Genomic DNA, 13,784 nt, shown 5'->3' on the forward strand with positions numbered 1-13,784 from the left:
ACTGCTGTGTAAATGGCCAGGGAACATCAGCACACCTCAGAAGTGCCATCGGCAGAAAGGCACCTACCCTGATATGCTGCGTGCCGTCTACACTCTAGTGGAGGTTCCTCTCCCCCTTTATTCAGCACATCTCTAGCCACCTGCCTACTGAATGCCACTGGAAGCAGAAAGTTTTAAAAACCAAAGTCCTTTTTCCCCCAAAATATTTTTTTATTCTTGCATTACATTTGTGTCTCCAACTGTGAATATAAAAATGCTTAGAAAGTGATTACAAAACAGTGTGAGCTGGACAAGGAGCAAAGGCCACGCCTGGAGGCCCAGTCACTTCCCATGGTTCCCTCTTCGCTCTAGATGACACGGGCCTGGCGTCTGGGTCGGGTCGGCCTGCCTGGGCTCAGTCTGGCTTCTCACTCTCAGAATCTAGAAGACAAAACCGCCATAGCTCAGTACTGTCCAGGTGCGGTGCCGTGTCCACGGGGCCTGTCAGCACCTGGGGCAGAGGGGGCCCAGGCCCAGCCTACACTCCCTTGGGGCTGTTCACCCGGAGATGGAGTGCTGTACGCATTGATGGCACCCTCAGAGGGCCTGGCTCCCATGGGCCCTAACAGTTGAGCCACAGTGTGTGGACAGCCCTGATTCTCAGCGTCTGTCACCTCAGCCATTGTCCTCTCTGCTTCAACAAAGCACATTGCAAGCTTGCCCGAAGCCCAGTCCTTAGTTACCGCATGACAAGCAGTGTCCTGGGGGGCACACCGGCGCCTTAAGCGGGAAGCCTCACCAGCCTGTCTCTGCCTAGGGTCAGTGCTGAGCTGGGTCAGTACTGAGCCAGGCACCTTTTGCGGCACCACAGGTCTGCAGACGCTTTGGGACGGGCCCTTTAAGGACAACAGAGGCCATGGCTTCCCACTCTGGCTGTCTCAGTGGGAGTAAGGAATGAGCAGACGCACAGCTTCCAAGCCACACAGGGGCAGAAAAGGCAGCCCCTCAGCTCTGGCATGGTTGTGGGGTCTTCTCAGGACCCCAGTGTGCATGCAGGGGCATGAGAGCAGCTGGCTGGAGGGCTGCCTCCTGGGGGACCATGGGACAATGGTGTACTTGGCTGTGGCTATCAGCAAAGCCAGGATCCTCGAGTGACCTGTGGGTGACCCTCTATAAGCACTCAGGCTGACGCTGGTCCAGGAGAAGGCTCCAGAGGGGTATGGCACACCTGGCCCTCCATGCCCAATCTACCACAGGAATTACCACTGGGAGTTTCTTGGAGACAGCAGAGCAGGCCCAGGGATGACACATGCCTTTCAATTGGCCACAATCCTAACTCCTTCCATCTGGGGCACAGCCGACTTCTATAGAAAATGTAAATCACTTTCGGAGGCTCCTAGGTGTCTTGAAGTCAGGCTCAGGGCTGTGACCCAGGCTGGAGGTAGTGGAACTGGACTCCCCAGTTGGCCGTGGCCGTGAGCTTGGTGGGTGGGCACAGGGTGCTGCCGGGCCAGTCCTTCCCCACAGGAGAGGCACCTGGCTCTAGGAGGCGGCCCGTCAGAAGGGCTCCTCTGCCATCCCTCGGCCTCACCTGAGCCCCCCCTCAGCTCCTTGCCCCTGGAAGTGGGGGGGCGGGCAACACACCTATAGACACAAAGCTGGGGTGGCTGGTCTGGCCCCACAGGGAGGGCCAGCACACAGCTCTGCTCACTGCTCCTGCCCTCCCTGAGAGGCCCAGCCGGTCAGCTCTTAAATGGACAGAGGAAGAAAAAGATTTTTTCCACACTGTTTTCAAGCAAAAGTGTTTATTTTTCTCCTTAATATACACAGTCTCTTGGGGATTTCGTGCCACTGACTGTCTGTGTACAAGGAGAGGGCTAACAGGTGAGAGAGGCTCCAAATCTTAGGTTCAGTGTAAGCTGGAGGAGAAACGGTGAGAGCAGCTGTCCATTGTACTCATGAAACAGAGACACGACTCTGAAACCAAACAGACTGAGGTGCACGGTACAGAGAACAGAAATCTCTTACGACAACATTGTGTCCAGGCAGAAGACTCTGCATAATCACCTAGAAAATTCAATTCTAACTGAATTGATGGAATAATATATTTAAACCAAAATAAGTTAGCCAGTTTTAGTATTGTTCCAAAGTACAGTAGAACTATACAACTCACATCTTGGCATCAGGAGGCGGTCTGCCTTCCAGTGGGAGTAAAAAACATCTTTGTCAGGGGAGGAGGCCGGGCCTCCAGGCTCCACCGTGGGCCGTTTCTATGCCTGTCTGGGATGAGTGCCATTGACGTCTCCAGGAGAAGGGCAGTCTGGCCCTCAGCACGTCAGCCTGGAGGACTGCCCGCAGGGCAGCCTACAGGCCAGAGGCCAACGGAATACTGCTTGTGAGTAAGTGAGGTGCGGGGGCGGGGGGTGCTCATGGGCCACAGGGCAAATTGTTGAAAAGAAGGAAAAGCCAGGAAGAAGAGCTCAGCAGGCGGGCTGGTGGGACCCAGAAGCAGGGGGCAGCAGCTGCCGGGCACACACTCACCCACACTCCCAACAGCCGACCCAGCCCAGAGCCGCCCCTCAGCCTTTGGGTTATGAAGAGTGTGTTTGTTCACTTAGCATATTACAGCAGGTTCTGCATACGTAGCCTTACTAAGAGACCAGCCACTGCTAAAAATGCCCTCCCTGAAGAATCACGGGCGTTAGACAGCTCACGAAAAGCACCCAGAATGCTCCAGTTAAGAACGTGTTTTTTCCATCTGTCTTCCCTTAGTCATCGGCTAAATCCAGAGAGACCTCATTTTTCTGATATTGAGCAGAGCTGGTCTAGCATTTGCAACTCTTCAATATTCAAGACAACCAATTTTTTTCCTTAGAAAAAGGCATTTACAACAGAAAACTAAAGGTTAGACTTAGCTTCCAACCTGTAAACCATTCGTATCTCTGCAACTTAAAATAAGAAATAAAGATATAAATGCAATAGCCAATTGTAAAATAAAACACACCTTTCCAATATATATTTCTTTTAAACATCTCTTTCCATTAGGGAACGGAAAAGCTGAAATTCAAGGCACTGTACTTTTGCGGGGTCATTACAATGTCCTGATAATCAATTCAAGTATACGAAACGAGTGAGGACTGCGAGTGTTGACCACTGGGACCTAAGAATGAACAGCGTCTCCACCAGAAAGGAAGCAAATATTGCACAAGGACACTGCTCCTTCCTGCGCTGGCATACCCAGCGCTGCCCGTCATGGTAAGGGAGACGTGGGTGCTGGACTGGCCCTGTTGGGTGGGCACTGTGCCCAGGCAGGCAGGGCAGGGTGCTCCGAAGCCAGATCACAACCTCATTTCTCTGTGCTGTTCAGAGCTCTCCGTCTGGCAAGTGGCAAGGCAGAAAGCTATGTGATCCGCAGCTTGGGGCTGGGTGAGCTGACCGTGGGTGGCTGCAAGTACGCTGGGAGCACTGGCAAGCCTGGTGCACCCAGGCCTGGCACCTGGGTGAGATTCTGGCTGCCCCGACCCGCTGGCTGGCCCACTCGAGCTGGCCAGTGCCCCCAGGACACAGGAGCTGCCAACTGGCCTCTGCATGGACCCAGAGGCCCTGCATGGGGTGGAGCTGGGAGCCTGGAGAGGGCAGTACCTGGCGCAGGCACGGACAGGGCCAGGGCGGCTCCAGGGACGACTGTGGTGGACAGAGGGCCAGGCCCCGGGGTCAGGCAGGGCCTCCCCACTCCTGCTTGAGGCGTGCTCACCTACAAGGCAAGGAGACAAGAATAGGAGGGTTACACATAGCTGCAGGCAGCTGGCTGCCCCCAGTGGCCCCTGGGTCCCAGGCAGGACCTCCACTTCAGGAGAGTAGGCCCCAATACCTTCTGTGGGTCAGGTGCCCTCTGATGGCTCACACTGGAATGGCAGGTGGGACAGGGTGAAGCAGTAGCCCTAACTCACTGAGAAGTATGTGAGGTGGCTACTGGCCAGAGTGTAGCCAGCAGGGCCTGGGCCCTGTTGGAACAGTCACTGACACTAAGGGAAGGCCTGGATCCAAGTGCTAGGCAACAGTGAGTGAGCATCTCAGTGCAGCTGAGGGAGCCTGGAGCCTGAGTGGCAGGGCTGAGCACAGGGAAGCTCTTCTGTTCTAGCAACAACCCAAGGACACTCTCTAGGAGGAGGAACTGTACAGGGAGATGGCTTATGAGACCAGCAGAGCCTTGGTGCTAAAACCCGACAAGGACATTTGGAGAAAAGGAAGTTACAGACCAAGAAAGAGCCTTCAAAATCCTAAACAAAATACTGGCAAATCAAATCCAGCAATATAACAAACACTATAACAAAGCAATGTAACGACCAAGTAGGGTTTGCCCCGGGAATGCAAGGGTGCAGTAACACTGGAAATCACTGCAATTTACTACACTTACACGAGGGGGAACAAGTGGGTGCTCCTAAAAGGTGCAGGGAAAGCATCTGACAGAACTCAACACTCCTTTATGAAACGGGCTCATAGCATACTAGCCCCAGAAGGGAACCTCCTTGATCTGTGAAGGGCACCTACAGAACACCACAGCTAGTACCTGCAGGCTGTGAAATGCTGAGCGCCCCCCACAGCTTCCCCCCATTTCTAATCAACACCGCACTGAAAACCCCAGGCAAGGCCAGAAAAGGAACAAAGGGTACAAATTGGAAAGGAAAAAGCAAAACTGTCCTTATTTGCAAATGACAAGATTGTGTACATAGAAAATCCAGAACTGACAGACCAATTTCTAGAACAAGCCAATTTTGCAAGATTGAAGATGTTTCTATGTTAACATATTTCTATGTTACCAAATACAATTCGAATTAAAATCTAAAAAACAATACAACTTATAATAGCATTCCAAAACATCAACCACTCAGAGATAAATTTAATGAAAGATATATAACGACATTACATGGAAAACTCCAAAAAATTTTACTAATTAAAAAAATGTAAATAAATGGAGAGACACCATATTCATAGGAACACTTAGTACTGTCAATATGTCGAATTTTACTCAGCTGATTAACAAATACAATTCCCATCAAAATCCCATCAGGCTATTTTGTAGAAACTGACAGGCAGTTTCTAAAATGTATATGGAAATATTAAGAACCTAGAACAGTTAAGACAATCTTCAAGAAGATCAAAATCGTACATCTTACACTATCAGATATTAAGCTTAACATAAAGCTACAGTAATTCAGAGTGTGTGGTATTGCCATTGGGATAAAAGAATGGGTCAATGGAATGAAATGGTGAGTTTGGAAATGTACCTACACATATACAGTCACTTGATTTTTATGAATGTATTAATGCAATTCAATGGGGAAAGGAGGGTACTGGAACAACCAGATGTGTGTGTGTGTGTGTGTGTGTGTGTATAACTTGATACCTACTTCAAATCACATACAAAATTTGAGATGGCTCACAGGTCTGAAGGTGACAGTTATAAAGTTTCTGGAAAAAATATAGGAGAATGACTTCATGGTCTTGGGAGAAGCATGGATTTCCAAGGACACAAAAATCACTAAGCATAATAAAAATTGGTAAATTGTACCACAACAAAATTAAAACCTGCCATTTCACTTTCACCATTAGGAAAGTGAGAAGACATGCCACAGACTGGTAAAACATATATATGGTAAAGGATATATTAAAAAAAAAAACTCCAACAAATTGAAAATAAAAAGATAAACAAACCAACTTTGAAATGGTCAAAATCCTTTTCCAGGCACTTAACAAAAGATGGCCAATAAGAACATGAAAATGTACTCAAAGGCAAGTTAAAACAATAATTAGAAAATTACTACCAGGCCTCAAAATATTTTTACAAATAAATTTTCAAATACAATGTCCCACATACAATAATAATAATAGTAATAATGTACAAGAAAAGATAAGGCAATATAAAGAAAAACTAGGTAAAACATAAAATAGAAACAGTAAAATACTATGCGCAAGGAGATACAAGATTGAGAATTTTGGCAGAGACCTGGAAACTATACAAAGGGATACAGCAGATATGGGAAAAATGAATAGAAATTCTTCAAACTGAAAAATACAAGAGGAAAATTAAAAACTCAATGGGTATATTTAATAGCAATTTAGACACAGCCAAAGAGAAATTTAGTGAACTAGAAGGCAGATTTGAATAAAATATCCAGAATAAAGTATCAAGGGACAAAAGGACAGAAAATAAGTAAAAGACAAAGGCTAACTTGAGAAGGACTCTCTGAGAGGTGCAGAAAGAAGTTTGGCCTTTTGTTCTGGGTTCCTTGGAGCCAGACCACCTGGGGGCCCAATACTGGCTAAGCCTCAGGAGGCATGATGTAATTTACCATGGCCACATGGTGAAGCCAATAAAGGATTTGCAAGACAGGGGCTCGGTGGAGCTTCCGGGTAGAAGAGAGTGAACATCTGTTCTTGGGAGGGTAAGTGCATCCTCTGGGGACATGGAAGCTCTGCCCTCAGACCCCTCTTGGACCTCATCCCATGTATCTCTTCATCTGTATCCTTTTTTAAATTATATTTATATTTTTATTATATTGAAGGTATGGTTTCTCCCATGAGCTCTGTGAGCTGTTCCAGCTAATTACTGGACCCAAAGGAGCAGGAGAAGCTAGCCTGTCTGAAGTGGAGGGAGTTATGGGGACTCCTGGGCTTGTGGCAGGTATCCTGAGGGTGTAGAAGAAAACCCTGGTTTGGGGCAAGCTGGACTGAAGTGGAGGAAATCATACAGACTCCTGAGCTTCTAACCAATACCCACTGACACAGCCCTTGGTGGCTGGGGATAAGAGAGAGAGAAGCAGCCAGCTGGTCTGAAGTGAAGGGGGTCAAGAGGGACTCCTGAGCTTGTGGCTGTGACCCATTGGCCCAGTCCCAGGTGGCTGGTGGCAGGGGCGGGGGGTAGCTGCATGAGCAGCTGAGGTCTGAACTGAACAGGGAGAGGAAGCTGAGATTCCAAATGACACCGCTGACATGTGGAGTGCGATCTCTTATCCAGCCAACAATTTGGCATCAGAGGTGGGTGATCTTAGTTTCGGTAGACTGTTATGCACAATTGGCATGGTGAACTGGGTTGGCTAATGCACCTCCTGACTCCTCTGGCTTACATGCAAGTGAATGGAGACTCAGGAGGATAAAAGAGGAGACATAGAAATGGGCAGAAGCAGTATTTGAACAGTTAATGACAAAAAACTTCCAAAACTGATTACAAGAAATCAAGCTATAAATTCAAGAAGCCCTATGAACCCTAGGCAATATCTAAAAAAAAGGTCTATTCCTAGGCACCTCATAATAAATCTGTTGAAATGAAACTATTAGAAGCCAGATGAAGAAGAATGTATTACCTTTAAAAGAGCAATAAACAGACTGGCAGTTTACTTCCAACGAAAATAAGGGAAGCCAACTAATAATGGAATGATCACTTTAAAATGCTTAAAGAAAATAACTGCCAACCTAGAATCCTATACCTCCAATCCTAAATGGCCTCCAAGAATGACAATGAAATAAAGATGTTTTAGACAAATAAAAACTGAGAAATGTCACTGGTAGATGTATACTGAAGGAAATTCTGAAGTAAACTATCCCAGATGGAAGATGGGGTGGGGGCGGGGGAGGGGGAAGACAGGAAGAAGGAATAAAACAGACACAAAAATGCTAAATATGCAAACAGATGCAAATGAATAGTGACTGTATAAAAAATGTATTGTGGGATTTAAAGTCTATGTAAAATTTTAAAAATAAGTGTCAGGATGGGAGTAAATGCTGTTAAAATGTTTGATAGTCCTTGCATTGTCTGGGAAAAGGGTCAAAAATTAATATTAGACTTTGATATTTTAAGGATACATGCTATAATATTTAGGGTAGTCACTAAATGCACAGTGAGAGAAAACTAAAGCTTCCAAGATAACAATGGAGGAAAAAGGAATAATAAAACACACCTAAATAACCAATGCAAAACAAGGCAAGAAAGAAGAGAAAAAGTAACACCAAACAGAGAGGACAGATAGAAAGCATACAGTAAGATAATGGATTTAAACAAAAATACGTGAGCATATACATTAAATGTAAATAGGCTAATACTTCAATTAAAAGACAAAGATTTTCAAACAGGATTAAAAATAAAAGCCTAATTATATATGCTGTTTATAAGAGATACAGCTAAAGCACATGACACAGAAAGATTGGAAGTAAAGGATGGAGAGCATATACCACGCAAATATAACACAGCACAAGCAGGTATAGGTGTAGCAATTTCAAACAAAGGAGATTTTAAGGCAAAAAGCATAATAAAGAAGGGCACTTCATAATATTAAAAGTTCAACACACAAGGAAGACATCATAAAATCTAAATCTGAATATAGCTAATAACACAGCCTCAAAATACATAAAGCAAAAATTGACAGGCTATTTTACAAATATACAACCAGAGTGGGAAATTGTAATGTTCCTCTTTCAATAATTGATAAAATATGCATAAACACACAAACAATCAGTAATTATAAAGAAGACCTGAACAACAGGATTAACAAAGCTGACCTAATGGACATGGCAGGGTATGAGAACTTAAAGAAGGCTCATGTGGCTGGGGCCCAGACAGCAAAGGTACTCAAGGTGCAGACCATGCAGGACCTTGTAGGCCACAGTAAGGATTATTAACTTTTCCCAAGAATGATGGGATTTCATTGAAGAATGGATTTGAGAAGAGTCAGACTGATGCCAAGTGTACCTGTTAGGAGGGTTTTGCAGTAGTTAGAAGAGAAATAAGGGTAGTTTAGACAAGGAGAGTGGAAGTGGAGATGGAAAGAAATAGATCCATTTCAAGCTTGCGAGGGACAATTACAAAGATTAACATCTAAAGCCATTAAGCAAGTCCCAGCAAATTTCAAAGGACTGAAATCATACAAAGCTTGTTGTCTTACCACAGTGCAATTAAGCTAAAAATTCCAATAAAAAGATAATTAGAAAATCCATCACTATACTCGACCTTTGTTTTACACTTACTATAAAGAGGAAATCACAGTGGAAGTTACAAAATATTTTGAACTGAATGTTGGTGAAAATGCTACACATCAAACTTTTGGGATACAACTAAAACTATCAGAGGTAATTTTGTAGCCTGGAATACATATAGTATAAGAAAAGAAAGGCTGGAAGTCAACGAACTTACAGATCTCAAGAAATTTTCTAGAACAACAAAATATAACCCAATGATAGTAGGAAAGAAATAATAAACAGAAGAGACTAATCAAACATACAATAAAGAATACCATCGAAATCAAAGTGAGTTTGAGAAGGCTAAAAAAATTTACAAACCACTAAGGAGACCGTTAAGAAGTAATAGAGAAAGAGGGAGAGAGAGAGAGAAGGCATAAGTTGCCAATATCAGGAAAATGAGGACAGTGCTGCAAATGCTGCCAACTGTAAAAAGAGAAGATATTATGAACAACTTTATGGCAATTAATTTGAAAATATATATAAATCTAGAGGAAATGGGAGAGTTGTCAGGAAAGCAGAATATAGCAAAACCGTCATAAGAAGAAACAAAATCCAACGGTACTACGCTATAAAAGAAATTGAATGCATAAAGAAGACCTCACCCTTAAGGGGTAGGGATGTGAGAAAAACATAGCAAAATCCTACTTACAGAATGGAGTGGGTATACGGGTGTTCACTGTAGATTTTCAATTTTTGTTTGAAAAAATTTAAAATAAAAGGTTGTAGGGGATACCTTCCCACACTTAACAAAGCAAAACAAAACAAAAAACACCTCCCAGACCAGACAGCTTCCTCAATGAATTTCACTAAACATTTAAGGGGGAAAAAAAAGATGAATCTTGTACAAACTTCTCTGGAAAATTGAAAAAGAGGGACTAGTCTTCCATCTAGGTTTCAAAGCTGGCTTGACCCTCATGTAAACACTCTCTAAGGGCATCAAGAGAAAGGCAGGTATGGGCCACTCTCACTCATGAACACGAATGTGAAAACCCTAAGCAGACAGCAATTCGCTCAGCACTTGTCCTAGGTTTTCCCAGGCACTAGAGCTGAAGCCCACACAATGCTCGGTCATTACTGGGAAGGGTTGGAAACTTCCAGTCAGACAAATAGCACTGACCTTGAAGGGGGGTCAGACAAGATGAGGCTATACCCCAGCTCTGGGCTGCCTCAAGCTCCCGCTGTTCCACAAAGCCGCTGCTGGGAGGTGCTCGCTGTCCCTAACCTGCAGGCTGACCCCCTGCCTTCCGATCTGGCTCCTGGCTTGCCAGCTGTGGGAATGTGAGCAAGTCACTTAATACTCCCCATCTGTATGTAGGAAAACCTAAGTCTTGGGGCTACTGCGAAGAGGAGCTTGGAAAATGAAAGATAAGAGCTTAGCACAATGCCTGTCCACGGTAGGCTAAGAATATTGGCTGTTGCCGCTTGTTATTAATGCTGTCTGTGACACCCCCCCGGCCCCCTCCCCACTTACAGTCCGCGCCTCATTGGCTGCCGGGGCCGGGCCCACCTTGGCCTCCATGTCCTGCAGCTTCTGGGTCTGCTTCAGCTGGTTGAGCGACGGCTTCAGCTGTGTGGTCCCCACCGTCTTGCTAGCCCACTCATCCACCAGCTTGTGCAGGTCATCTGTGAAGGTGCCTTTCTTGTTGTTGCTGTTGTTCACCTGTGCCTGGACTTGCAGGGTGGGCTGAGGGCCTGGCTCGGGGCTCGGGACCAGGCTGCTTGTGGAGGACCCTAGGGAGTCACACACAGGCCAGGGTTGGTTACACTGCACATGCGTCTGTACCATCTGGCCATTTCCCATCATTCTTATGTGATGGCGGAAACAATGGTCTCACTTACGTCAGGCAACACCTTGCTTCAAGAGGTGGTCTAGATTGAGGGCTGGCACCCAGTTTTAGACATGGTAGAGCATTTCCATGGATGTGGGTGGCCAGGTGGCCTTAACCCACTTATTGGCAGCACCAGAAAGAGTCCCTGCTTGGAGAAGGGTGGGCGATGTGGCTGGGCCCTGCCGAAGCCTTGGCATCTACCCAGGGTCCACTCTGCACCCACCACTGGATCCCCTGAGCACAGCTGCACACATCTGACTGGGAGTGGCTGCAAGTGGGGCCATGTGACTCAGGCCCGTGTGGTGTCTACATCCTCAGCTCTCAGGTGGGAGCAAAGCATATGTAAGAGCACTCTGCACAAATCGGCCCCTGGCCTAAGGGGAACATGCTTGCCATAGCCTGGACTATCTACATTCCATTAGCTTTTTAAAATTCAGTTGTTGTGGAGAATATACACGGCAATATATAGACTGATTCAGTTTCTACATGTACAATTCAGTGACACTGATCATATTCTTCGAGTTGTGTAACCATTCTCATCCGCCTTTTCTGAGCTGTTCCTCTTTCATTAACAGAAACTCACTGCCCCCTAAGCTTCCTATCTAGTCTTTCGAGTTGCTGTTGTCACTTTGATCCCATACAGATAGTTCTTAGAAGAGTGTAACGCTCAAGGCAGACCTTTTTCTTCTAGTTAAGCTGGACGATTGTTTGGTTTTAAGAAGTCTTCGGGGACATTTTTAGTTTATGGTTAAAAGATTATCCCAGGGCATTCCATGAATTTTAATGACTCAGCTGTTTGGAACTTAAGACACAGAACTTGCCCCTTGCCCGGGGCACCTGGGGAAGGTATGCATTGGGTACCAATGCCTGCAGCCTACCTGCCTGGGCCCTACAAGCTCTGCAGCACTGCTAGGGCCACCACAGGTGAGCAGGAAGGAGCTGGGGAACCAGGCTGCCCTGAAGGCCAGGAGGCTGGACAATGGCCCTGCCAGTGTGGCTGGTTCATTGAAAAGATTTTTTTAATGACCAAAACAGGACTTTTTTTGTGTCCCCCGACCCAGATGTACTTTCTGGTTGGTGATTTTCCATAAGCCAAATTTTGAACTTTCCACATTAAAAAATAACTTAATGACCATCTCTTCAAACAAACTGTTTGGAAATGTAGGCTATTTTAGTGGACAGCAATGAAAAAGCACAGATACAAACTATTAGTAATGAGATCGTACATACATGGAGTTATTGCTACATGGAAATTTCAGCCAGAAAAGAAAAAGGAAAAAAACAAACAAAAAAACCAAGTGAGAGAAAAGTGAGAGGCCCAGGTAGACTAATACCCATTCGATTCGGGACAGCTCTCCTCTTGAGGAGGCACTCGGCTTTAGCACTTCAAGGAAATACTCATTCCTACGATTTTGGAAAAGGAGCCAATTAATGACTGGGATTCTGTGGATGTTCCGAAGCAGGCTGAGCCTGGCAGGTATGACGTGAGGAGACTGCAGACTCTAGGAGCCACGGGTGTGCAAAGGGGTTTGGGAGCACCAGGGTGGCTGCTCGGCAGGCAGAAGTGAAGCCAGTGGTTAACAGTGGGTGGCCCGGTGCAGTCCCCACGCGGCCAGCCCTGCCCGCACGCTCCCAGGCTGGCGTGAGCCCTAGCGCTCTAGCCACAGAAAGCCCATGCGATGGATAGAATGCAAAGGGGATAAGAAACCCAGATAGTTACTACTGCTGTGCTCTTTGCCTAAGCAGAGACGTTTCAGGGCTGACCCTGCAAGGGAAGAAAAAATGATAACAAGAAAACACGGTTAGGTGGACAGTCCATACCTGAGGGGCAAGCTACCACACTTTAAGCAAAACTCATCCTTAAGCAAGGAAGAACAGACAGAAAGTCAGCAGTTCAGAGAGAAAAGGAAACCCTCCCCCTACCCCCAACCTAAATGGACCGGGCAGCCCCAAGCCTGAGTTAGTGTGTGGTTAACACAAGCTTTATTGAGGAGGTATAGATGCCAAGTTCAAGCTTTCCAAGCTTCAGGTTGAAGTGTTTGTCTCTAGAAGCAAATTAAAAAAAAAAAAAAAAAAGCAGCGAACAATGCTTGGCTGTCAGACAGAAGGCTCTTAGGAGCCCCACTGGTTGGGGCAGGAAAAACCACTGACAGTCCCTGAGCCAAGCCTCAGGTGGACCAGGCGCAGGTGCTGCCTGGCTGCGCAGCCTCACGCCGCAGATGGCTAAGTCCAAAATGATACATTGTTTTGCAGGGTAGAGGCCAGTCCAGTATCCTGGAGGACTGACTTAAATCAAGTCAGTGCTGTCACTGAGTTGGGAAATGTGAGTGTTCCTTATCTCAGGTGTGGGCCCCTGCAGGTGGTCCTCAGGGCCCTTCCTGGGGTGGGACCATCATTGGGACATTCCACCTCCTACTGCCTGGACCACCCTAAGGCAGCTGGTGGATGTCTAACGTCCCGAGGTTGGCTGTAGCAAGACTTTTAAAGCACACAGGCAATCTATGGGATTTGACTTTTGGCAAGTAGTGAATGGCCAGTGCCCAGCCATTGTCTCAGATGTACAGTGTGCCTGGGGCAGGTGGGCAAGTGGACATAGGCAAGGACAGACTTGGATTTTCCCCATGGTCACCGAGCAAGGCTTCCTAGTGCCAAGAATCTGCTCTATGCTCCCGACAAGAGCTCATCACATTTGTGAATGCCCATCCCACACTCCTTCAGATAGGGGGCTCCCCAAGGACAAACCCCCACCCCACCCCATACTCCCTCAGATGGGGTAGCTTCCTGAGGACAGAACCCCATACCACAAACGCCCAACTCACCCAGACTCCCTCAGATGGGGGGCCTCCAGAGGACAGAACCTCATACCACGAATGCCCACCCCACCCACACTCCCTCAGATAGGGGGCTTCCCAAGGACAGAACGCCCACCCCATCCACACTCCTTCACATGGGCAGGGGCTT

The 13,784-nt window shown here is 46.6% G+C and overlaps 1 protein-coding gene across 2 annotated transcripts in view; it reads right to left on the reverse strand.

Annotated features, from left to right (window-relative positions):
* Positions 1-214: 214 nt before the first annotated feature.
* LOC135227216 (serine/threonine-protein kinase WNK2-like) overlaps positions 215-13,784 on the reverse strand; it is a 39,877-nt gene continuing 26,307 nt past the window's right edge. Inside the window, exons 8-11 of one of the 2 annotated variants that reach the window (XM_064291054.1) lie at positions 12,544-12,588; positions 10,466-10,725; positions 3,622-3,733; positions 215-420 (exon numbers count right to left, since the gene is read on the reverse strand). In XM_064291054.1, the coding sequence (XP_064147124.1) occupies positions 395-420; positions 3,622-3,733; positions 10,466-10,725; positions 12,544-12,588 (443 nt within the window). In that variant the 3' untranslated portion in view covers positions 215-394. Of the gene's footprint in view, positions 421-1,710; positions 3,734-10,465; positions 10,726-12,543; positions 12,589-13,784 lie in introns of those variants that run through there. The other variant, XM_064291053.1, reaches the window with a different exon arrangement.

This window comes from Loxodonta africana, chromosome 9 (assembly GCF_030014295.1).
Source record: "Loxodonta africana isolate mLoxAfr1 chromosome 9, mLoxAfr1.hap2, whole genome shotgun sequence".
Taxonomy (NCBI): domain Eukaryota; kingdom Metazoa; phylum Chordata; class Mammalia; order Proboscidea; family Elephantidae; genus Loxodonta; species Loxodonta africana.